Raw genomic sequence first — 25,754 nt, 5'->3', positions numbered from 1 at the left:
TCCTTGTTTTATTAGAGTCTGGAACTGTGACAAGAAACCCTAATATTAAAAAAAAGTAATTTAAAAGAGCGGCTTGGTCAGGATGTTTTATTTCACTGAGAATTCGAGGTAAACATCAGAGACCAAGAATACGAATCATTAATTCGTCTGAAAATTTACAACTTCTAAATAATTCAAAAGAAGACCATGGGCAGAATTTTCTGCCTGTCGGGCAGGCTTGGCAGGAGCAGGCACAGGCGGGCGCGGACTCGATCGGTGCCCCCTATCGGGTCAGTGCCGCTATTTTATGTGGGTGGGCCAATTAAGGCCTGCCCAGTGTGGCGTGTACTTGCATGCGCACGAAAGAGTACAGACATCTCCCCTGAGATTAGTTTTAAGTCCAAAAAGTTTATTAAAGTGGCGAGAAAATTTTTAAGACATGTCTCCTCATTGGAAACTGCCACAAGAGCTGGGACATGTGCATTAATTTCAATAAAAATTTTGTCAAAATTTAGAACCATTCATGAAAACTCATCCAGCCCATGGATGAGGTTCTGTGAAAAATGTGAAGGCCGTCTGGGCTCTTCAACCTTAAGGTTAGACGGGCAGCTCTGTTAATTACTTTAATTGAGAGTTAAATGGGCTTAATAGGCCTTTGACGGTTCGGCGGGCGCGCAGCTGACTCGGTTGCTGTAAGTCTGAATGACGCGCTGCGATGTCGGGCTGCACACCCGACGTCACCGCGCATCATTTTATGCCTCAGCAAGCGGGGCCCTCCCCTGCTCACCAAGCCGAAGATTCAGCCCCATGACCCAGGCAAGAATTGATCATCAGTCAGATAAGGCCTTCTGCTTGAGAGTGGCAGTAAACTCACAAATTAGCTGGGGGAGTTGAATATGTTGGCCAATGTTCGAAATTTGGACCTGGTGTCGATCCCCTCTTGGGTTTAGTGATGTAGATACCTTCTCGGATTTAGTGGTTATTGTTACCATTCGGGGTGTGAGACTCTTGCTTCTGTAGGAGCTGACCCTTGTTGCCCGAGACCTGTTTGATGTGCAACAATTGTACCTCCTTGTAATTTGGATACAGTACCTATGCTTTTCTCACATGTATTTTTACAATGTATTTTGTTTGAAGATGGAGCAGGGTAAACTAGTTGATGCAGAGCTTGTGTTGGATCCTGAGCTGCTTTATTCCATAATTGGGCGAAACTTACAGAGCATCAAGTAAGATCAGAATTGCTTCAATCATCTCCTATTCACGTAATGAATTGAAATAAAGAACATGCCATGCTATCCTCACTTCAGTAGATTGTCTTAATTAAACAGAGCAATCTTTCTGCATCCTGCCTTTGACTTTTTGGTTTCTGTTTTATTTTGTAAAAAAGAAACTGATTCAAGTATCAGCTTTTAGTCATGAGAGACAACCCTTTCAAACTCATTCCTCCACTGCCACCCACAGTGCCCCCCGTACCTCCCCCACCGCCCCCCCCCCCCACCTCTCCACCTCCCCCCAAGCTGCAACTACAAACCTAACTCTTCAATGACCTCTGAGTCAAGCTGTCACAGCGGTACTGAATTTGAACACTGTCTAAAATGTCAAATTATGTTTCCATTGTCCTAAGGCAGTTAGGTTCAGATTGGCCGTTCAAAATCCATAGCACACACGCTGAACTGTGAAATTCACTCCTTTGTAGCAAGCTTTAACCTAAATGCACATTTTAAAATAAACTCATTTCTAGATCCTTTCCGTGGAAATAACCTTGTGTCGAAAGTGGGCAGGGGATCTCGGTAGTGTTTTCTTCCATTGAAAAGCCCACTTTGCAGGGAAAGATTATATGTTAAAAGGGCTGGAAAAGCTAAATATGAAATATTATTTCACATTCAATTTTAAAGAGTATGATGGGCAACACTGATTCAAGTTAGTAAAAGGTAAATTCAGGATGATATCACAATGTTTGTGTTGTGAGAAATGAATGTTATTTTTAAAAATATTTTTGAAGAATATTGTGTTGTTCTGTGAAGAAGGGTGTGTGTGTGTGTCTGTGTGTGTGTGTGTGAGTGTGTGTGTGTGTGTAAATGATTTAATTAAGCTGGGGAAAGCTTAATAGAAGACCTGAGAGGCTAGTGACATTAGCTTTGTGCATTTGTAATAAGATATTATGAGGGGTTTGATGTACAAGTGAATAGGTTGAACCTAACATTTGCATTTTTAGATAAATTGGGAAATTGTTTGAACATCAAAGGGAAGCCTCACCACCAGAGGTGGTAAGAAACATGTTTGCAACTTGCAGGAGTTCTGTTGGTAAATAGAAAAGAGTATATTACATTTTATTGAGACAATATAGAAACATGAAAGAGTTTCTGTTTGAAAGGATTTGATTTTCAAAGAGGTGTGAGAACAATGGAACACAATTTGAAAGGGGGAAAAGGTATTTTAGAGTTACTGTGGAAAGCTTAAGGTAGTTGGTAGCTGTTGGCTGTGGGCTATTGGCTATGTGAGGAAGATCCCCTGGAAACAGCTCTAGGTTGGTAGATGCTGCAGATTGAATCAGCCATCCAGTCAAGCAAGAAAAGCCTTGGGCTGCAAAAAGCAGTCTTGCTCTAAAGTCTTCCACAGCAGAGTGGGAGAAGAGTTTAATAGGTTATGTGGTATGCCTTTATTAAAGCTTCAGCAGTTTGCCTTTGGTAATATTACTGGACTTTTATAATTAAACATCTGTAAAGGAGTGTTGCCTGGAAGGTGTTTGTGAATCTGACCAAGTAGACCTTCTTGTGGAAATGTTTTGTAAGACTAATTTTAACTGTGTTACTGTAATCTTGTGTGCTTAATTTTCTTCTATCCTTGTTAATAAAACTTTTATTTTTAATTTTTTAAAATCCCTATGGTGTTACTGTGCTTTTTGCTGCTGAGATCAGTACATTTTCTTCTCGTTTTCAGAATACAACACAGAAGGCTATGGCCTGTAAGCCAAGTTTCCCTCAGCGATTTGGCTTGTGCAGCAATTAACATCTGCTGTAGTCATAACAGTACACAAGAAATATTCAATTGTTAGAGGAAACCTCCAGATATGGTTGAGGCATTGAAAGCCCTAGGATAATTATTAAAAATGTGCCTGAATCCAGGGTGGAGGGGAGCACCAGGCTTTAGAACCTTTCTGGATGGATGAATTAAGGTAACGTTGATCATCTGTAAGTATAACACGAACCTCAGTCCTCTCAGAAGCACAAAGCTTTCCGAAGGTTCCAGCACGAGCTTCACAAGACACAGATTCGCTTGACGAATATCCTTCAGTTCATGCGATGCCAACATTTCAGAATATGGGTGGTACTGTTCTCCTTTACAGAATCTGCCTGCTTATTAAATGAATCCAACATCCTTGCCTCAACTACCTTTCCTGGCAACTTGTTCCAGCTGTTGAGTTCACTCCCTCTCGAAGGGAATAGATCCTAAATTTTCCCTTCAAAACCCTGAACTTGGGCACTCCTGGCCAACTTCCCTGCCAAATCTAGAAGTGCTGCTTTAGGTTTACGATCTGGATCCTGATTTGTTATATACAACTGTTAAATGCTCCCTCGGACCTTTTCTCAAAGATTATGCAGTTATCTCTAAATGCTGGTAAATCCTCCAATATCGAGCAATCCTGTTGACCTGCTCTGCGCTTCAGGACCTTAGAGTTTTCAGGATTGACCGTTTTACTTAAATAAAAGCAAAATACTGCAGATGCTGGAGATTTGAAATGAAAACAAAAAGTGCTGGAGAAACTCAGCAGGTCTGGCAGCGCCTGTGGAGAGAGAAACAGAGTTAACATTTCGAGTCCAATATGACTCTTCTTCAAAGAACTTCCTGCTCCAACTTATATGCATGATACAAATAAACAGAAGTGTGCTTGTACCAGTAAAAGGTTGTTTTAAAATTGGGTTAGAATGTTTAAAGTCCAAATTTTTTTTCTCAGGCTCAGCATTAGTAAATTGAGCTCCTGCGAATTTGGCATGGTTCATTCTTATCGTGAATGTGACTAGAAATTACACTTGCTTACATGAGCAACAAATCCTTGCTGCATTTTATATGGGATGGTATTATAGTGGTTCCATTGCTGGGCTAGTAATCCTGAGACTGGGACTAAAATACAGATTATGAGAGTTTAAATTCTATCATGGCAATTTGAATTCCGTTTTTAAAAATATTTATAACAGTGCTGGTATCAGCACAAGCTATTGGATTGTTGTGAAAAACCAAACTGGTTCACTATTGTGGAGCAAGGTTGCTGTCCCTATCTGGTCTGGCCTGTGAGAGTCTTACTCTTAACTGAAGTGGCCGCTTGTTAGGGTTCAGGAAAAAGACCTGCCATGATCACCTACCCAAGGCATCAAGTGATGGGCAATAATTAGCCGCATTACCAGCCATGGCCACACAGTCTGATTTTTACTCATTCATTTGTGTGATTTGGATGTCACTGGTATGGCCAGTAATTATTGTCCATCTTTAAATGCCCTTGAGACAGTGGTGGTGAGCTGCCTGCTTGAACCGTTACAGTCTGTCTGGTGTAGGTACGCCCACAGCATTGTTGGGTAGGGAGTTCCACCATTTTGACCCAGTGAAGCTAAACGATGGCGATATAGCTCCAAGTCAGATGATATGGGACTTGGAAGGGAATTTAAAGGTGGTGGTGTTCCCATGCATCTGTTGCCCCTGCCCTTCTGGGTGGTAAAGGTCATGGGTTTGGAAGGTGCTGTCGAAGGAGCCTTGCTGAGTTGCTGCAGTGCACCTTGTAGATAGTACACACTGCTGCCAATGTATGCTGGTAGTGAAGTGAGTGAATATTTAAGGTGGTGGACGGGGTGCCCATCTATCATGCTTTACCCCGGATGGTGTTGGACATCTTGAGTGTGCATTTAAAGAAGTGATGATCCCTCCTCTATACCAAGAAAGGGCAGCAACCGAAACTGCAAATTTTGAAAATTTTTTTTGAAAGGCAAATAGAAAGAACTCAGTGCTCCAGCTGTCTCCCTGCATTGCTGAATTCTTTTGAGCTACAATTAAAAATAACTGCTAGAGTCTAAAGATTGGTCTCATTTGGTGGCAAGTTAACTTTTACCCCTTCCCTGTACAGATATCAATTAAATGAAACTAGTCATTTTAATAAAGAAGGAAATTTTATTTAATTTTTAAATTTCCCTATTGTTTTGAAGATTAAAACAGACGTGTGGCCGGAGCCATCAGAGTTCATTTACTGCTGGATTCTGCGGATGGACTGAATCTGGAAAGTCTGTGCGTGGGAGCCCCACTCCCTCCAGTGTTTGTACTCCCCGCAGTGACGATCGCATTCCATGATGAACTGGTAGCCACGGTAACCGGGATACTGGTAGCATACCCATCTGGAGGGGGGAGGGGAAGCAAAATTGTTACCAGGGGCCAAGCATGTTTCACAACCAAATTCAAGTGCCCCAGTAGAATTACTCCAATGTTACTTACATAGATAGGGCACAACCTGAACCATTGTTTGATACCTGATATATTTGCACTTTCTTGTGCAGGTTAATGGCCTGGGTTTTGTGGTCAGGGTGAAGGAAGAGTACCTATCTTTCACCTCACTGACAGCTGCCCACACAGGTTTAGTGGGCTATAGAATAGAGACTTGCTCTAATCTGGCATCTGATCCAGTGCAACATCCTCTGCATGCCAAGAAATTGCTGAGCTCTTTAACCAATCAGCTTGAAGAATCAACACTGAGCCATGTAGGAGTCCAAACCAGAAAGTATAAAGCAGGAAGTATAAATTAGACCTGAACCATATAAGTGGAATAAAGATTAGGCAAAACAGAAAGGATTAAGAAAAAGAGATGAAAAAGTTTTTAAAAAGTCTAATTTCTTTTTTTAAAATCGCCAATGCTAATTAACTTCAGAAGGAATGAGACTCCACATTTGTAAAATAAATTTTGAGGGACAGAAAGGTTGTTTGCCAGTAAATATCATTTATCACGTTGTTAAAAATCCACCTATTCATGAATGCACCCGCCCTAACTTTTTCTGGTGTCTTTAGTAAAGAACTAGAGGGTAAGCACTGTAAGTTAATGTCATTCCATTGATTTCAATGCTGAGTCTCTCAGCAAGGACTGCCACAGTGTACCTCATGGAGGAGCAAAGTATGTGCATTCACAGTTTCCAGATTCCCATCTTTTACTTTGCTTGTTTGGTTGGCAGAAGCTGCTGTCTGATTTTCTCTGTAATAATGGTGAGCGCTGTCAGCCTCTCTGTTATTCTAAATGTAAATTCTGTGGGTAATGTGTGGGCTTCATCAGACCCTCACTGCCAGGCTGCACTGTATTTGAATTCAAGATGCAATGATGAATGGGTGATGTGATAACCCACAATACCCAATACTCTAATTTACTTCATTATAATAAAATGAATTTCATTTAATGCTCATAATTTTGGGTCAAAGATTATCTCTGTGTGTCAATCAAGGCAGGGTCCTAATTGTTGATGACATTAAGCTTGTCAATTGCATTTTCTTGTGCTGACTAGGCAAAGGATGAAAATCCTAAGGACCGGAAAAAGCTTCATGCCCAGCACACACAGAACAAACAGGTTAAAGGTCTTGCTACTCTGCCCCATTAATCTATGGTCTCCTTCTGTGCTGTAAGATACTATCATTTTATGGCAAGGAATTCAGAACACTTCAATGCGAGGAGAAGACAGGAATAATTGAAATTTATGGCAGGATTTTTCCAGCCCTTGGTTAGTAGGCTGGATGGCAGAGGGAACCAGAAAAGTAGCCAGGAACCATGAAGGGATGGTTCTCTGATGCCATCCCACCTCTGGGGATGTTTCTTGGAGGCAGGACTAAATGTGGATTGGTTGCTTCCTTTTGGTGAGCAGCCAATTTAAATAATAAAAGCCCCTATGAAGAATGACTTTCCCAGCCTATCACCCAGTGGGGAGGACGTCAGCTTCAGGGAGGTGACTTCCCAGCACCTATCCTGGGGGGCCATTGGAATTGGAGCCTCCGAGCCTCAAAGGCAGGGTATTGGCAAGGAAGGCGGCTCTGACAGCTCCAGAGGCCCCAGTGGGCCCCAGGGGGCTGTATGCTTAAACCCTTTGATTTAGACTTCCCTCTCCAAGGGGGCCTCCGTGGTGAGGTGCTTTCGCAGGCCCTAACCTGCCTTAGCCGTGCCGATCCCTCCTGGCAGGGTTGCCGATGCTTCAGAGTTGCCAGCCCTGTGGTTGGACCAGCGGCATCTACATCCCACCTGTGATCTTTAATTGGACAGTGAGCTTGGAGGAAGCCAATTGGGGGTTGCCTCTAGGAATATCTCTGAACCTGTCTCGCTACTGGCATGTGTGGACTTGGGACCCCCATTAGGCCACAAAGTCCTCCCGAAACCTGTGAAAAAGTCCTACTTGTAAGCATCTGGGGCATAAAAATTATAATGGGATACTTGACTGGCACGACAACATTACTAGTGGAACAAGCTTTGTTGGGGCAAATTACTTTCCTTACTATTGTTAGAAGCACTTACGCGCCAGAGTGGATGCGGAAGGATCCAACTTCATTGTTGCACCAACCCATAGCTTGTAGAGATGGGTAGTCATCGCTCAGCTCTCCCTTCCTGCCCAGGAAGTTCTCCCTCTCAAACATGGACATCCTACATTCACGGTGGTTCTGTAGAAAGGAGACATCAAACAGGCCATTCAGATATCACATTTCTGTCATGTACATTCATTTCAAAAGCATTTCTTTCTTCTGAGGATGCACCATGGTGGGCAGCTTTTAAATAAAAATCGTCCCAATTTTTTTCTCCAACACTGTTCAAGTTGCCAGTTCATTCTAGGCACAGTTGAAGGGCTGGTCACCTCGCCACTGCCTTATTACTGCCCATTGTTTAGAGATATGCCTGATTGAGATCTAGATTTTTGAATTGTCATGACAATAATAATCCATGTAAAATGAATAGGTTACCATTGGAATACCCAGGCCAGAGTGTCTGCAGGTTATTGGACCATGGGGAAATTACAATTTAGCCTGATCCTGCTCTCAATGAACAGTTGCACACATGCAATTTGCAGTAGAGGCTATGGGCTAATGACCAGCAGTGACCAGGGATTCTGGCTGATTTTTCTCCTCTTCAAAGGCACAGAATGCAATTATAACACTCCTTCCATCACCCTCAACTGACACTACCAAATCACCAAAGACAGGCGTTTGAACCCGTGAGCTACCTGGCCTATGTAGTGTAGCTCTGTAGTGGGCAGTGGGTGTAACAACTGATGCATTGATGGGAGTGTTGCTGATAAACACATTTTCTCTTTGCATGCCTACAATGTGGAAAAAGGTAGATGAGGCCATGATTTTGAAATTATCATCCGTATTTTCAAATCTCTCCATGGCCCCATCCCTCTCTAACTCTGTAACATCCCCCAGCCATAAACCTTCTGAGATCTCTCCGCATCTCTTCTAGTCCCTTGCACTTTCCGGATTTTTTGGCTCCACCATTGACAGTCAGGTTTTCACTGCCGTGGCCCTAAGCTCTGGAATTCCCTCTGTCATCAAATATTAACTGATTAACCTCTGCTTTACAATTTCATCTGATTCCCCAATTGTATTGTTCACTCCTATTTTTGTTTTCTGCTTTTAACAGAAAGATTTCCCCAATGCTTGCATACTATGACATGGAATTACATGGATTGTGGCAGTACAGAAACAGGCCTTTCCACCCAAATGGAACATGCCAGTGTTTATGATTACCATGAACCCCCCCTTCCTCTTTATCCAACCCTATCAGCATAATCTTCTAAGATAAAAAGCAACATACTGAGATGCTGGAAATCGGAAACAGAAGCAGAAAATGCTGGAAAAACTCAGCAGGTCTAACGGCATCTGTGGAGAGAAAAAAACAGAGTTAACGTTTTGAGTCCGTATGACTTGATATGGGGGAGGGTTGTTAACTGGAGTTGGGCTCGCCACCCCTGGACACAGTGAGAGGCAGCCACAGGGGCTCTGAAGAGGAATCATACGGACTCGAAACGTTGACCCTGTTTTCTTTCTCTACACAGATGCTGTTAGACCTGCTGAATTTTCCAGCATTTTCTGTTTTTGTTTCAGCATAATCTTCTATTCATTTCTCCCGTATCTGTTTATCTCGCTTCCCCTTAAAGGAACCTTCACTATTTGCCTCCTTGTGGTGGCAAGCTCCAGATTCTCTGGGTAAAGATATTTCCCTGAATTGTGTACTTGTGCCCACAGCTGCTGAAGAGGTTGGTGTTCTGACTTTAGAACGTACTTTCAATGTAGCTGAAACACTTACAGCGCAGGCAATCGGCCGGAAGGATGTCAGCCTCTCTATGTGATAGGAGTTACTGCCACTCCAGCTTTCCCAGCGGGGGTACTCCCCTCTCTCCAAGACAAACTGCTGTCCCTGGTAGGCTGCGTGCTCATAACCCACCCAGCTACGGAGGAAACAGAAGAAGGTCAGAAAGATTCCAGACAAGTCATTGATGCACGGCACTTCAGTGCCCCTTTCAAAAGAGTTTTGATTACCCTTCATGAGACAGCGTTTGGCTGAGATGTTACAAAGTGCTCCAATGTGAGGGACAATGTGAGTGGGCCTAGTTAACTGGTTCAATATGGCTGATGTGTTGAATGTGGGATAATTGATCTCCACTTTCTCGGTGATGTATATGGTACAATATAGCTTTCCTTTCACAATTTCTTCTGAGATGCAGCCCTACACCATCTTCATTCATCCCTGCATGCTTATTTGACTCCGTGAGTATCATTCTTGTCCGGGGTTGTGACATTCAAGCTCCTCCAGGACTTGGGTTAATAATCTAGTTTGGCACTCCAATGCAGTACTGAAGGAGTGTTGCATTGGCTGAGGTATTACATGAATTCCTGTCTGCTTGCTCCTGCAGTTTGTGCCGATGTTAAAAATAACCCATGGCACGATTTGAAGGACAGCAGGGAATTCTCTTAGTATCCTCCCTTGATCAATACCACCAAAAACAAATTAAACAAATTATTTTTTACATTGCTGTGTGTGGAATGTAACTGCGTGCAAAATGATAGCTGTATTTGCCTACATGGCAATCAGTGCACTGTAATAGAATTAACTGTGTGCAAAGCACTTTTTCACTGTTGTATCAAGCCTGCTGCAGAGCTAATACAAAGCGTTGTTCCAGAGCCTTATAATGGGCAACTTCTCAATAACCACACCTTTCCCTTCCTCCTACATTCTCGAGGCCTTTTTTGCGCCACAAACTGATTTACTTGCTTCGCTGTCCTATTTTCAGCCACTTCAGTGGTCTACATTCTGGCTCTCAATTGTCAGGATTCTCACCTACTTTCTTTTGCAGAAAAGCTCCTCAGGCAGCTCCCCGTTTGGTAAAATAGGGAACTGCTGGACTTAACCGGGGCAGAGCAATGAGATTGCAGCCAGATTTAACAGGATGATTATCCATTTACCCTCCGGGTTCAGAAGCTGAAACTTTGATTCCATTGACATTGCCATTGAGTGAAAAGAATTGGAGCTGTTGCCTCCGGAATCGCTGAGAGTCAGCTCTGGAGACAGACATCCTCGACACCTCGAAATCCACCAGTGTTGAAACAGCAACGTGGATGCTGGTCTCCTGCCAGCTACCGTGGGTGGCATTTTACTGCAGCGGGATTTTACTTCACCGCTGAAATCAATGCAGTTTAGGACGACTCGCCACATTTTATGGCCCCGTCTCTGCCGTGACTGGGCTGTATAATTCCGGCCCATATCTCTCTGGCTACCTATAAAATTAGCAGTTTCCTGATTCTTGTCTTATATGAGATTTTCCTCAGCTGTTGGTAAACTTCTATCACCCAGAAGATAAAGCCGCCAATCACAGCTGTTGAATTCAATGGCTACGCAATGTTTTTTTTTGCTGTTCTGAGGATGTGGCAGATGCTAATAAGATGACATCTCAGTTGTTGTGAAGAGGTGACAGTTCTCCTTGAACCACTGCCATCCTTGAGATACTTGTGCTCCCACGGTAATGTTTCACAAGGAATATAAATGACGCAGGCTTCAACACAGCAAGACACAGATTTAAATGAATATGCAAGCTCTCTGTTAGATTAAGTCAAATATTCAGTAGGGATTTCAGAGGCAGCGGTGTTCTGAAACTAGGGATCAAATTTTAACCGTGTGCAAGTGGGCGTGTTTTGAATGGGTTAAAATTGGGCCTTGGGGGTCCATTCAGAGTTTGACAGTGGATTTTTTTGAAGAATTCATTCGTGGGATGTGGGCATCGCTGGCTGGGCCTGCATTTATTGCCCATCCCTAATTGCCCTTGAGAAGGTGGTGGTGAGCTGCCTTCTTGAACCGCTGCAGTCCATTTGGTGTAGGTACACCCACAGTGCTGTTAGGGAGGGAGTTCCAGGATTGTGACCCAGCGAAGAGATCTATCGGTAGATTATTGTTGGATTAACAGAGTTAAAGCAGAGTAACGGTTAATCCAATAATAATCTACCTACAGATCTCTTCAGCATATTTGAAACATATGATGGAATGATTACAAAGAGAATCACTGATTTCCAGCAGTAGAACACTAGTTAGCTTTTATTATATTGCCAGGATGTCCAATTTAGACACCTTTGCTCCTTTCTGTGGCACCTCACTGTTATGTAATCTCTTTTGGATTGATCACTTGCTGCTATCCCATCTCCGAGATACTCACGCTCCACTTTCCACCTTCATAGAGCGCACAGTTTCGAATCCGAACTCCATGACATTGTAACATTCTGCTGTGAATTCATGTCGACGACCCTGGAAGCACTCCTCATCCCAAACAATGATCTGCAGGAGAGCAGATGAGGGAAGAAAGGAAGAAGTGTTAGATCATAGGTTTGCGTTACAGCGAGTTATACTCTACAGTTAGTGCATATGCAAAATGCTTTTGACTGGACAGAACACAAAATGTGTAGAGTAATTTGGAACAAAGTTGCCAAAAGCCCAAGTGAAGGAAATAAGAAGACCAAACTTCAGTCAGTAGCTTCAACATTCCATAACACTTCCCATCTGCCGCAGTCTGGTTTGAAATGTGGTTTACCAGAAAGCTAACATGCAGGCTTGTCATAACCTAAGTTGCAGTTTTAAATCAAGGATACATCACTTGTGATGCTTGTGGTCCCTGCACACCCACAACCCTCTCAGATCTCTGGTCTCCGCTTCAGGCCCATGACCATCCCTGATTTTAATCGCTTCACCGTTGGCGCCCATGCCTTCAGCTGCCCAAGCCCTAAGCTCTGGAATTCCATCCCGAAACCTCTCTGCCTCTGTACCTCTCTTTCCTCCTTTAACACACTCCTTAAAACTTACCTAAATTTGGCCAAGCTTTAGGTCATCTGCCCTAGGATCTCCTTACGTGGCTGGGTGAAACATTTTGTTTTATTCCCATGAAGAGTCTCAGGGCATTAAATTACATTGCAGTCACATGATAAATATAAGTTGTTACTTTGCAGGAAAAATAATAGCAAAGGCCCTTTTGGTATCAATGATGGATTTAGAAATCCCTCTGAGCTGAGATTTATTTTCTAAGGGGAGATGCTTTGGATATTTCACTGCCAGTATGAAGTGTGTTGTAATCATTTAACACTAGTTGTAGACTGCGTGAGACCTGTGCTAACATGAGTTTACTGTAGGGACTGCAAACTGGAAGACCTGGTTCATTAGCATGTCCTCCTGGCCTTTGACCTTCAGAATACTGTTGATTGTACAGGAACCATCGCAGAGACCTTGCACAATGTTTACAGCGGCTTAACAAACTGTAAATGTAGGAGCAAAAGGTATACTCCAAAGAAGGATTGTTTCATATTGGGTAGGCCAGCGTGAATTTTTTAATTCTTAAATTGGTTAAGAAAATTGCCATGGTAACTGCAGGCCTAAGATAAAAGTCACATTGTGGAAATCCCAACAGGGCCCATCACATCGTACATCATCGCATTAATGAAAGCCATCTAAAGCATTCTAAAATGGTCTTTAAAGATTTTTATTATTGCTAGATATGTGCAATAAACAATATGGAAACATAATCCACATAAAAGCACATTAGGATTGTGACATATAATTAGGTTTAGTTACTTCAAGCAATTTAATTTCTTCACAACGTATTATTTACCTCTGACTGCCTGCTCACTGCAATTACATGTCATTATGTGGCCATTATTTTGGAGTCTAACTGCAATGGCTGATGCTACTGCAGGGCAGGGAGCTTAAAACAGCAATCATTTACTGGGTCTAAATTTGGCTACCAACTGAAGCTGTTCTTTCAGACAATGCACAAGCAGACATGTTTTCTCGATTTTCCCCCACCTGTCATTATGCTGCCAAATGGTTAAAGTTGGCAAATTGCCAATCACCTCATGCTGTTTTTAATTTGATTAGCGCCCCTTTGGCTGAGAGTTGACTGACCGTTCCACCTCGCCATTATGTGCCAAAACTAGTACTGGCTTGTTAAATGTAGCAATAATGTTATGTGGCAGCACACACACACATACTCACAAATGAGGAAGTGGCTCAGGAGCCTTTTGGTTTGAATGGATGTCAGATCCGGCTTGTGTAAAGAGAGAATGTGGACGAGGTGGGTGCTGAGCCCGAATCCTAATGATTTGTATGAAATGTGAATGTAGCTCTGCCTGAAAATTGCCAATTTGGCAGAGACCAGGGAACTGGCACCTCCCTGGGGCACATGGCTCACATGCCAAAGTGCAGTTGCCCATTTGAACATTGGGCATGGACAGTTTCAAAGCCCCTGCTGTGATGCCTAGCATTGTTGACTAACCAACTCATGAAAAATTCCCACTTTTGGGAGGTGGCAGAGGACTGCCATTCCCAGGGGGCCTGGAGATGAGACTGAACAGAGCAGGCTTGTCCGCCCTAAGATTGTTCCTGTTCCTCCTGGGTAAGTGATCCATTGCCACTTGCTACCCCTCAAGCTGGCCAACTGAAGATCTGAGGAAGGAGCCTGGGTGTATATAGCCCATTGGTGCAGCTTTCAGCCTCCTTGTTGTTCCATGATCCACCTTTCATTCTTTTATCTGAATGTGAGTTTTATCAGAAACTGAACTGGACTAGCCATATAAATACTGTGGCTACAAGAGCAGGTCAGAGGCTGGGGATCCTGCGTTGAGTAACTCACCTCCTGACTCCCTAAAGCCTGTCCACCATCTACAAGGCACAAATCAGGAGGGTGATGAAATACGCTCCACTTGCCTGGATGAGTGCAGCTCCCACAACACTCAAGAAACTCAACACCATCCAGGACAAAGCAGCCCACTTGATTGGCACCCCATCCTCAAACATCCACTCCCTCCACCACTGATGCAGAGTAGCAGCAGTGTGTGTACCATCTACAAGATGCACTGCAGGAATCCATCAAGGTTCCTTAGACAGCACCTTCCAAACCCATGGCTGCTGCCATCTAGAAGGATAAGGGCAGTAGACACACTGGAGCACCCCCACCTGGAAGTTCCCCTCCAAGTCACTCACCATCCTGACTTGGAAATATATCACTGTTCCTTCACTGTCGCTGGGTCAACATCCTGCAACTCCCTCATTAACAGCGCAGTGGGTGTACCTGCACCACATGGACTTCAGTGATTCAAGAAGCCAGCTCACCACCACCTTCTTAAGGGCAACTAGGGAAGGGCAATAAATGCTGGCCTAGCCAGCAATGCCCACATCCCATAACTGATGAAAAAAAAGGTCCATGCATGCATGTATTTCATCAATAGAGTGTTGTGTACGCGGTGTTAACCTTAATGGAAAACCCCTGGGCTTTGCTGCTGGGAATACTGGGTGGTCAGCTTTGAGACCTTAGTGAGTTTATATTGGGGTTACCACTAGGTGTGATACTCATGCAATGGGATCCAATGGCACAGACAACTTCCTAAGATGTATGTAAAGAGAGTATAGATTGAGGCAGGCACCATCCTCAGTGCTGCCAAACTGAAATACAATATCTGGGTCAAAGGAACAAGCTTCAACCCAGTGTATTTAGCCTTACCTTCCAGTGGCTGGAGAGTTTGGTGCAATGAGACATCTTGAATTTTATTTATTTTTAGGTTTTAGTCCTGGAGCAAAAAAAAAGAACAAGATTAAGAATGGTATTGATGGTGTTTGCTGCTCATTGTACTGCAAACAACTCCACTTTTTCATAGAATTTTACAGCACAGAGGCCATTCAGCCCATTGAGTTTATGCAAGGTCTCTGAAAGAGCTATCCAACCAGTCTCATTTCCCTGTTCTTTCTCCATAGTCCTGCAAATGTCTCCCTTTCAAGTATTTATCCAATTCTCTTTTGGAAGTTATTATTGAATCTGCTGTCACCGCCCTTTCAGGCTGTGCAGGCCATAACAACTTACCTGCCGCACGCCCATCCCCCCTCACAAAGGTTAAAACTGTTCCTTATTCATTATTTCTCAGCTTTTTTGTTCCCTATCTCTTGAGGACAGGGTACATTTGCATGTGCACTGGTGCCCAAAAGTGGGCTTTCTTTACATCTGAATCTCTACAGTGAGTGGCAGGTTATCTCCCAGTGAACATATCACAGTGGGACATTTACCTCTCATCATTTGATGCTCACAAGTGGACTTTAGCTGGGGATGGCAATCAGCAGCAGAGGCCCTGAGTGATTTCCTGTCTCCCTCCTTTGCCTGAGGGAGCTAATTCTGGGACACTAATTGTAGGTCTGCCTGAAAACAGCCATCTTGACACAGACCAGGAATCTTGGACATCCCTGGCATGAATATCTCAGATGCCAAAGTGCAGGTAAATGACATGAACCACAGGCAAAAACAGCTTTGGAGGCAAGCCATTGTTGACTAACAGCCGATACTCGCTGACCGGTCTACCATGTGGAAAATGCGCACTTGAGCGAGGTGCCAGAGGACTGCCAAAACATGGGACTGCTCCTCAGTCAGGGTCAGGGGAAGAGGAAGGAGGGCTGGCATAAGACTGCTCAATTGTGGAAATGTTTCAGTGACTGCTGTGTTTCAACACTAATGGTCACCCGATATTTTTGTGGCAAATTTCCGGATTTCTTTTGTTGAAATAAGAAAGCCAACTCGCTCCCCAACCAGCCGCTAAGCTGGTGTGGCAATCAGCCATGTAGATCAGAAAGGTCACAGGTTCACTTCCCGGCCTAGCTGATCTCAGTAGTGGGAGGGACAATACAAGTGGCTTTAGGGATCCTGACCAAAGGAGGAAATCAGCCAGGGTCTCTGACCAGGGTTTTGCCTTCATTGGGTGGGCTCGGCGTTCGGGGCCAGACCCCGGTTTACACACTGGTGGGCCAATTAAGGCTCGGCCCCGCCTGTGTTTGGAGGGGGGTGTGGTGAGGGGGGTGGTGCAGGAGGATGAGTGGGGGACTTTGAGCATGCGAGTGAGTCTGCACAGGTAAAGCTTCCTGAAGCACAGAGCTGCCTCAGGGAGATGAAGACGTTAAAGAAAATAGAATTTAAAAATGTTCCGAAACATGTCCCCTCGTGCGACTCTGTTATATGAGCAGGGACATGTTATTAATGAAAAGCTAACATTTTCATTTCATTGTTGGAAACCTCATCCCGCCCATGGATGAGTTTTCCTAAAAAACGCAAAAGGCCACTTGGCCTTTTTGAATGACCGCCAACTGTGAGGTTGGATGGGCAGCGAAAAATTATATTTAATTGGTATTTTAATGGCCTTAGTAGGCCTGTTAATTGTTGGCGGGCACGCTGCTGACTCCTGTGTGCGCCCGCTGACCGAAATATAGCGCAAGTGCGCGGTGACTTGGAGGTGCTCGGCCGACATCATCACGTGTCATTTTACGCTCGGTCAGGTTGGGCGCGCGCCTGCCCGATGAGGTTAAAATTCTGACCTATGCTTCTGACGAAAATCCAGTGATGGCTTCCAGAAGATGGAGGTTTGAAGAGGACAGATTGGCTGTGATGCCCCTCAATAACCCGCTGACACTCGCCACTGAGGCTTGAGGGCTGGACACTTGGTCAGGGTGCAGGAGGTCAGCTGGAGCCTCCAGATCCAGGCTTCAGCATGAATCACTGTCTTGAGTGGAGGGGAGAAAGTCAGAAATATTGGGCTGAATGTTTATGGAGGTGGGTCAGAATCGCACCTCCAGAAGGGCGTAGGGGGGTGGGGAGAACCATGATTAAAATTAAGGTTTTTGACGTGCGGGAGACCTTAATTCGCACAGAGGTAGGTTTCCTCTCCAATTACAGGAGGCAGATGAGCGCTCAAAGATGGAGGGCAAACGAATTCAGGGGAGCACCTAGCTGCAAAACAAGGTAAGCAACTGGGAGCCTCAACAAAAGGTGCCCTCTCAGTCACTTTTAAAAAAATTAATTAGAATACAGAGAAAGCAGCCAGGCCACCAACTCTTGGTGGGGAATCCCTAAGGAAGCCTTTGGTTGCACCTTCACCCAGACAGGCAGGGAGGGCCTGTGGGCCTGACTGGAGTGCTGTCCTCCCTGACCTGCCACTGGGCCCACCTCCAGGAAGTAGATCGACCCTCCTGTCACACTGGGCAATGACTGAAAAATCTAGCTGGCCCCCAAAACGTACCATTAACAAGGCTAACAGCGAATCTAATTGCCTTTCCACCTCGTGGTTGGGGGTGGGGGGGGGGGGGGGGGGGGCGGGGGGGGGGGGGGGGGTGCAGTTTTCCTCCCTGGGCCCTAAACCCACCTCTCCCAAAATGGCCAGTGCCAGGAACGGCATCCTGAGACTGACATGCTGGCTAGCAGGGGTATTATCAGGCCTGCCCTCACTTCCATTCTTGTCTTCTTGATGGTGCGGTGAGGAGGGGCTTCAAAATTCAGCCCATTATTTCACAAAAAAAATTCTCTATTCCATGGAGGAGAAGAAAATGAATTTACTTCTAAATATGGGGCGTGGGCGTACGGCTGGCAAGGCCAGCATTTGTTGACCATCCCTAATTACCCTTGAACTGAGTGACTTGCTAGGTCCTTAAGATTGCTGTGGATCTGAAGTCACATATAGGCCGGACCGGGTGAGGAAGGCAGATTTCCTTCCCTAAAGGGCATTGGTGAACCAGATGTGTTTTTTGCAACGATCAGTAATAGCTGTCATGGTGACTAGCTTTCAATTCCAGCTTTATTAATCGAACTTAAATTCCACCAGCTGCTGTGATGGGATTCAAACCTATGTCCCTAGAGTGTTGGCCTAGGCCTTAGGATCACTAGTCCAGTTACATTACCACTAAGCCACCTTCAACCCAAATCCTAAACATTCACAGCTGAGGTCAAAGAAATGAAACCAGAAACTTTTGGCACTATATGCGGCAAGTTAGTCAACAACTGAAAGGGGAAAAGACAGATTCATGTTTTGGCTCCACAACTGAGATGAGCCTAGTTTAGATTTTTCCAGTTGCTATCGGATTTCACGCCTGAGCCTGGCTCCAAGAGAAAAGAGTAAAGTTCAGTTCAGTTCAGGGCCTCAAAATCCAAATCCCGGGCTGCCTCTCTTGTCCAGGAAGACCAATTTTACCTCAACCCAGAGGGGAATGATGTAGTCGGAATGTTTCACATTGCGTCACTGGTGTACACCTGCCCGGCACTGTTTTGACCACCGGTTTTAGTCTCTCAATAAACACTTGCTTCAGGCATGTTGGGGTGACCTCATCAGTGCGTAAAGACAGGGGGTTCTGTGATGCAATGAGGACACCAATGTGATTTTACCTGGTAATCCCAGCAGCCAAGCATAGTGATGGATGCGCCAGTGGATCTGCCAATGTCAAGCAGGACCAGCGCCAGTACAGGCCCAGGCAAGTGAGTATTTTAAATGAAGGAATGCTCCTCCGAACCCCACAAGGAAACCCCAAATTCCTCCTGCCCTGGGCTCTCCTCCCCCTCCCCCTCCCCCAACCACAATGCCCTCTGGACACCCCTGACTAATTAGCTTAGCGGCAGGGCTACTCCGCCAAGTGCCCCAGTAGCCTCCTGGCATCCCAAATCACCGGACTCGATCTTCCAACTTGGAACTGAGGACCAGGAGTTACAGTCTCTCCAGGTCTCACGCAGCAACTGCTGGGCCCCACACACTAAACTCAAGTCCAAGTTAAAATTAAAGATTCTTGTTACTGAACACCACTTTAGCCTCAACAGCAAAAGAAAATAGTTTACGTATAATTACGCAGAATCCACAGCACAGTAACAGTCCATTCGTCTTAACAAGTCTAGTCCAATGTTTATATTCCACACAAGCTCCTCCCATTCCATGCCTACAGCTTTCCACTCCTTTTTCCTTCACATACTTAATTATCTGGGAGGTCTTGTGGTGACGTGGGTGGTGTACCTGCCTCTCAGTCAGAAGTCCCATCCCAGGGCTTAATGGCCAAGGAAGGTGTGTTCAGAGCACGGCCAAACAGTATCAACCTGCAAATCCTTCCAATGCAGGCCTAAGAGGGGGAGAGATTCCTGGTCAACCATGTGATGGAAAGAACGTTGGAGCCTCTACCATCACTGTTCATAGCTCCAGGATACAACATGATGTAAAAGTGCATGTTGCCACAGCAACTCAGGCTCCCTGAGTAAACTGTAACACACTAACTACCACTTATTAGCCTCGCTTCCCCTTAAATGCAGCCATGCTATTCATCTCAAGTACTCCCTGCAGTGATAAATTCCCCAGTCTAACCACTCTCTGGGTAAACAAATTTCTCCCAAATTTCTGATTGATTTTATTAATGACTATTTTATATTTATAACCCAGTTTTGAACTTCCCCACAAATGGATCTCCCGATGCATTTATCCTATCAAACCCCAGGTTAATAACTTCTATTTGATCACCCCTCAACCTCCTCATTTCTAGAGAAAAGAGCCGGTACAGTTTTATTTTTTTGACAGTTAAATCCTCCCAGTTTATCATCCTTGCAAATCTATTTTGCACCTTCTCCATTACCTCTATGTACTTTTTGTAATATAGAGACCAGCGATGTTCACTGTACTTCAACTGTGGTCTAACCAAGGTTCTACACAAAGTTAACATTTGGTTAATAACCCATAAATCTGTCTTTACGAGCCACAAGTGTTAATTAACCAAATCTACCTTTGGCCTTCTCCCCTTTGACTATTTAGACCCAGCATTTATTCTGTTATGCCCTACAGTTGATACACCACGCTCTGTACATTAGTTGATGTAGTACGACAGCATATTTTCTCAGACACAGCAGCACTCACCTTAGTAGACTATAGTGGAACACACAGCTCTGATAGCAAAGTGTGCTTCCTCTCTGGGTTTTTATAGCTCGCACTTTAAGCAGAGTCAATTGCTGAGACCTGTATTCTTCAAACCCCTAGCTCAGCAGCAGGGGAGGGGATTCATCAAGAGTTTATTGTGTTCCCAACAATATATGACAATGTCATGATCTATAGTGAACAGAGGAAGGCATGAAGGATACTGCAAACACATCACATCAGTAAAAATAACTTTAGCATTAACCCTTTGACCCAGCAATGTACTGCACAAGGCCTATAACCAGAGTCTAGCCCTTGAACAACTGTCTATAGAATCTGTTGCTGTCCCCTACATAACAGAGATCAAATATAGTGGGATAGATTTTCAACTTGCTTTCGGTATTAAGCTGGCATCATGTGTCCGCTGCCCATTATAAAAACTGAAATCAATGCATATGAAAATTGGAATATTTCTACAACGCACATCTGATCAACCATGGCAGTTCTTACTATTGGTGACAAATTGAAAATTTACCCCACTCTCTCTCCCACTGCCTGAGGGTGGGATCAGCTTACTCTCGGCATAGATTGAGCATAGCAGCAGTTGCCCACCTGCTCTGTGGAACTCAGTATCACACTGGACAATGTAATTTGCCAATGGAGGAGCCTATTGCACACATATCAAACTCAAGGGGCTGCATTTGACATGCCCCCGCCGGGCAGGTGTTCATCCCGCCACCTTCCCCAACCCCTGAGCTCACCCACATAATAAGGGGAGGGTGGGCGGGCACTGAAATCGGCAGTCTGCCCGCCATATTTAAATGGATAATCAAGGGTCAACCCTGTCCACCCCCACCCCATTCCCCGCCAACAACATAACCTTCAGCCCAAATTTGGCAGTCTGTTGGCATTAAAAGGAAGACTTGACTTCAGGTCATCCTGAAGGGCTTTACAGCCAATGAAGTATTTTTCCAAGTGTAGCCACTGTCATAATGTAGGAAACACGGCAGCTAGTTTTCCCACAGACAGCAACATGGGGCAGAATTATTCTCTTACCAGGCAGGCGCGTGCCCAACCTGAATGAGCGTAAATGACGCGCGATGTCGTCGGGCGAATGTCCCGACATCACCGCGCACTCGTGTGATATTTTGGTCGCTGGGTGCGCGTGGGATTCAGCAGCGCGCCTGCTGACAAGTAAATGGCCTATTAAGGCCCTTAATCAATTAATTGAGCAGAATTTTTCACTGCCCGTCCAAACGTTCGGTTGGCGAGCAGTCGAAAAGGCCAAATGGCCTTTGCATTTTTGGTAAAACCTCATAAGAGCATAAGAACTAGGAACAAGGAGTAGGCAATTCAGCCCCGCCATTCATTACGATCATGGCTGATCTCATTTTGGCCTCCACTTCAATTTCCCACCCTCTCTCCATAACCTTTCAACCCATTACTAATTAAAAATCTGTCTATCTCCTCCTTAAATTTATTCAGCGTCCCGGCATCCCCTGCACTCTGAGGTAGTGAATTCCACAGATTCACGACCCTTTGAGAAAAGTAATTCCTCCTCATCTCTGATTTAAATCTACCACCCCTTAGCCTAAAACTATGGCCTCTCATTCTAGAATGCCCTACAAGGGGAAACATCCACTCCATGTCTACTTTGCCTATCCTCTCTAGCATCTTATATACCTCAATTAGATCTCCTGTCATCCTTCTAAACTCTAGCGAGTATAGGCCTAAACTGCTCAATCTCTACTCATAAGACAAGCTCTGCATCTCTGGAATCAATCTAGTGAACCTCCTCTGAACAGCCTCCAGTGCAACTACATCCTTCCTCCAGTAAGGGGACCAGAACTGTGCACAATACTCCAGGTGCAGTCTCACCAATGCCTTGTACAGTCGCAACAACACTTCCTTATTTTTATACTCTATTCCTTTCGCAATAAATGCCAAAATTCCATTTTCTTCCTTATTACCTACTGTACCTGCATCCTAACTTTCAGCAATTCATGCACGAACACATCCAGGTCCCTCTGCACTGAAACATTCTGAAGTTTCTCTCCATTTAAGTAATAAGTCGCCTTTTTATTCTTCCGACCAAAATGGATAACCTCACAGTTATCCACGTTAAGCTCCATCTGCCAGATTTTGGCCCATTCACCTAACCTGTCCATATCCATTTGTAAATTTCTTATTTTTTCAATGCAACTTACTTTCCCACCTATTTGTTGTCATCTGCAAATTTAGCTATAGTACCTTCTATCCCTGAATCCAAGTCATTAATATAGGTTGTAAAGAGTTGGGGCTCAAGGACCAAACCCTGTGGCACCCCACTAGTTACATCTTGCCATCCAGAGAAAGACCCATTTATCCCGGACTCTCTGCTTTCTGTTGGTTAGCCAATCCTCTCTCCAGGTTAATATGTTACCCCTAACTCTGTGTGATCTTTTCTTGTGTATTAATCTTTCATGTGGCACCTTATCAAAGGCCTTCATCCACAGGCAGGATGAGGTTTCAACCAGTGATTTTAAAAAAAATAGCTTTTTATACTCCCATTTAACATGTTCCTGCTCATGTGACAGAGTCACATGTGGGGACATGTTTTCATGATTTTAAATACCTTTATTTTTATGGTTAAAAAACCTTCAGCTCCCTGAGGCAGTGCATGTGTGAACTTCTGCGCTCGCCCTCCTCCCGCCCCCCCACCCTGGCAGCGCTGAGTTCTGCAGCGTGCGTTTTATACTGGCTGGCCGTTAATTGACCAGCCAGCATGAAATCATGGTCGGGGCCTCGATCGCAGGTGGCGGTTTGGCTTCACGACTGCTCCCAGGCCCGCCCGCCATGCCTGCCCGATGAGGGCAAACCTCTGCCCCATGATAATGACCAGATCATCTGTTTTTAGGCTGTGGATATCGGCCAGGATAGCGGGGAGAATTACCCTTCTCTTCTTTGAAATAGTGTCGTGGAGCCACTCACATTCACCTGAGAGGGCAGATGTGACCTTGATTTAAAGACTCATCCAAAAAATGACAATACCAACAGTGCAATATTCCCTCAGTTCTGCACTGCAGAATTAGCCTAGATTTTGTGCTCAAGTACTGGAGTGGGGCTTGAACCCAAAACCTTCTGATTCAGAGGCCAGTTTGTTACCATCTTGAACCCATCACTTTACAGTAAGCTCTTATGGAAAATACCAATATAAGATGAGTTTCTTTTTCAGATGTCAGGTAACACTCAGTTGCCCTAAATCTCCATCTTCGGGACTAACTTCCCTTCAGTGTTATCATCCTTCTGGATTATCCTGATTTCTATGTTCCTTCACAGCCAGTAATAAGACACTTGAGTGTGTTAATGAGCATGTCCAATGGTGTGTAGGCTGTAATGTGCTGAAAATAGTATCAATAGGTTCAATCTAAGCATTCCCACTTGAAAACCATTAACAAACCAGGGCAAACTAGATTGTAGAGGTGAAGAAGAAAACCTACGGGGTATGAACATGTGGCATATGAATTATATATTGAGGCACACAATGCTTGAAAACACCTAATGTTGCGCCTGTCTCACGATGCTCATCATCAGCTCTTTAATCCTTCCCTTTCAGTTGTATCATGATCCCTTCACTATGCTGAAAAGCAAATTGGGAAACAAGCATTTTATTTTAAATAAAGATTAAGTATTAATTACACACAGCTCTATAAGTATTATTATGGTGGTCGTTGCTCTCCTCAACCACTTTTGTTCTTCCAACCTTAAGGACTCTTGTGTTTAATGTTGCTCTTCTCTCCTTCACCTTCATTATGTTGGAATTCAGTATTGTGCCATCTCCTATACTCAAGTTCATCTTTTCCCTGAATTTCTGATCTGTTGAGTTCCTTTCTTTCCTCAGCTTTCCCTCTCTCCTACAATCTAATAGGTTTTAAAATCTAAGCCTCGTGTTGTCTCATCTTTGTTCCTCTGTGATGGGCCTCTGTCCCTCAATGTGTTCCCCAATTTAAAAATAAATTGGCGCATGAAAGAAAAGCTTGCATTTATATAATACTTTCACAACCTCAAGATGTCCTGACATGCTTTCCAGACAATTAAGACTTTTTGAAATGGAGTCACTGTGTGATGTAGGAAATGAGGCAGCCAATTTATACACAGCAAGCTGCCACTGACAGCAATGTGATAATGACCAGATTATCTGTTTTAGCAATGATGGATGAATGATAAATATTGCTCAGGACACCAGAGAGAACTCTCCTGCTCATCCTCAAAAGAGCGCCACATGGGATCTTTTATGTCGGCCTGTCAGAGTAAACATGATCTTAGTTGAATGTCTCATCCGAAAGATGCCACCTCTGATAGGGCATCACTCCCTCAGAACTGCACTAGAATGCAAGCTAGATTTTGTACTCAAGTCTCTGGAGTGGGACTTGAATCCACAATTTTCTGACATAGAGGTGCAAGTGTTACCCGCTGAGCCATAGCTGACACTGTATAGTTTAGAGATCAACATATGTCGATGTGTGTTGTTTCCGTATTGTTATTTGATGAACAAAATTCACTTGTCAGTTGTTTTTACCTTTTTGTGTGGTGTCAGGCAACATGTAAATCACTTTCAAACAAAGCAACGTGCTTGCTTCAGCTGATAGTGAATCGGGTTTATTCCACCTCAATGCATGGGAAAATACTTTGCTGCAATATGTGATGACCACTAAGTTTGGATAGCAAACTCTGATGAGCTGTCATATCTATTGTCTGCATTAGTTTGAGGGCTGTACTTGCCAGAGTATAAATTCAGCCCCGATTGTCAGTCAGACATCAAGTTCTACCAGTGATCCGCAGGTAAGAGAGACGGAGGGACAGGAAGCGTGAGAGAGGGGAGCAAAAGAAAAGGAGAGAATGTATGAGGAAAAACAGGATAGAAGGAGCATCATTAATGGATGAGGCCTGAAGTGCAAGTTGAACAAGGAGGGTTACAGACCAAATATTAAAATAAAGCTTGATCGAGAGAAACCTAGGTGAAAGACAAATTCCTCAGTACAGTGCATAGTTGAAAAGAGTAGGAGAGAAGGTAAGATGAATTGGATAGTGCTTAGATCACATCACCTTTGTGTTTTAAAATCCTATAGACTATATGAGCAGAGGTTTATGAGTGATGCAACGGGTAGTTCAGTTTTTATATATTATTTAGAGATTAGGCATTCTCAGGGAGCAAGTTGAGAAATGCTAATTGGAGGAAATAGGGATGAGAGATGGTGAGAACATAGAAAACTGAAAAAGAGAGGTTTTTTTTGCTACTAGTAGTTTGAATAGAACATTTTTGAGAGATACTTATTCAAGGATCTGTTTTGCTGATTATAAATTAGACAAATATTTTGCCAATTGGGAATGGACTTTCCAGGATTTGCTAATCTCAATTCAGTTTTGTAAATTGATGGTTTGATAAATCACCTGTTTCAGACATAAGGGTACTTATTTATTATCTTAATTTAGCTTGTGTCTTTTGCTGTGGCGGGACTTCGAACGGGCATCTTTCCCCTCTCTTGTTCTCAACTGCACATCATACTTGACGATACAGA

General features: G+C 44.1%; 1 protein-coding gene across 1 annotated transcript; it reads right to left on the bottom strand.

Annotated features, from left to right (window-relative positions):
- Window positions 1–5,163: 5,163 nt before the first annotated feature.
- cryba4 (crystallin, beta A4) lies at window positions 5,164–15,076 on the bottom strand. Its single transcript, XM_041202756.1, has 5 exons — window positions 15,012–15,076; window positions 11,685–11,803; window positions 9,287–9,428; window positions 7,502–7,644; window positions 5,164–5,357 (listed from the first exon to the last, which is right to left on the bottom strand). Exons 1-5 carry the CDS (start codon window positions 15,045–15,047, stop codon window positions 5,210–5,212), a joined length of 588 nt encoding a protein of 195 aa, XP_041058690.1. The 5' UTR covers window positions 15,048–15,076; the 3' UTR covers window positions 5,164–5,209.
- Between the last annotated feature and the right edge of the window lie 10,678 nt (window positions 15,077–25,754).

Source organism: Carcharodon carcharias, chromosome 13 (assembly GCF_017639515.1).
Source record: "Carcharodon carcharias isolate sCarCar2 chromosome 13, sCarCar2.pri, whole genome shotgun sequence".
NCBI lineage: Eukaryota > Metazoa > Chordata > Chondrichthyes > Lamniformes > Lamnidae > Carcharodon > Carcharodon carcharias.
This window is presented reverse-complemented; position numbering and strand designations above follow the sequence as displayed.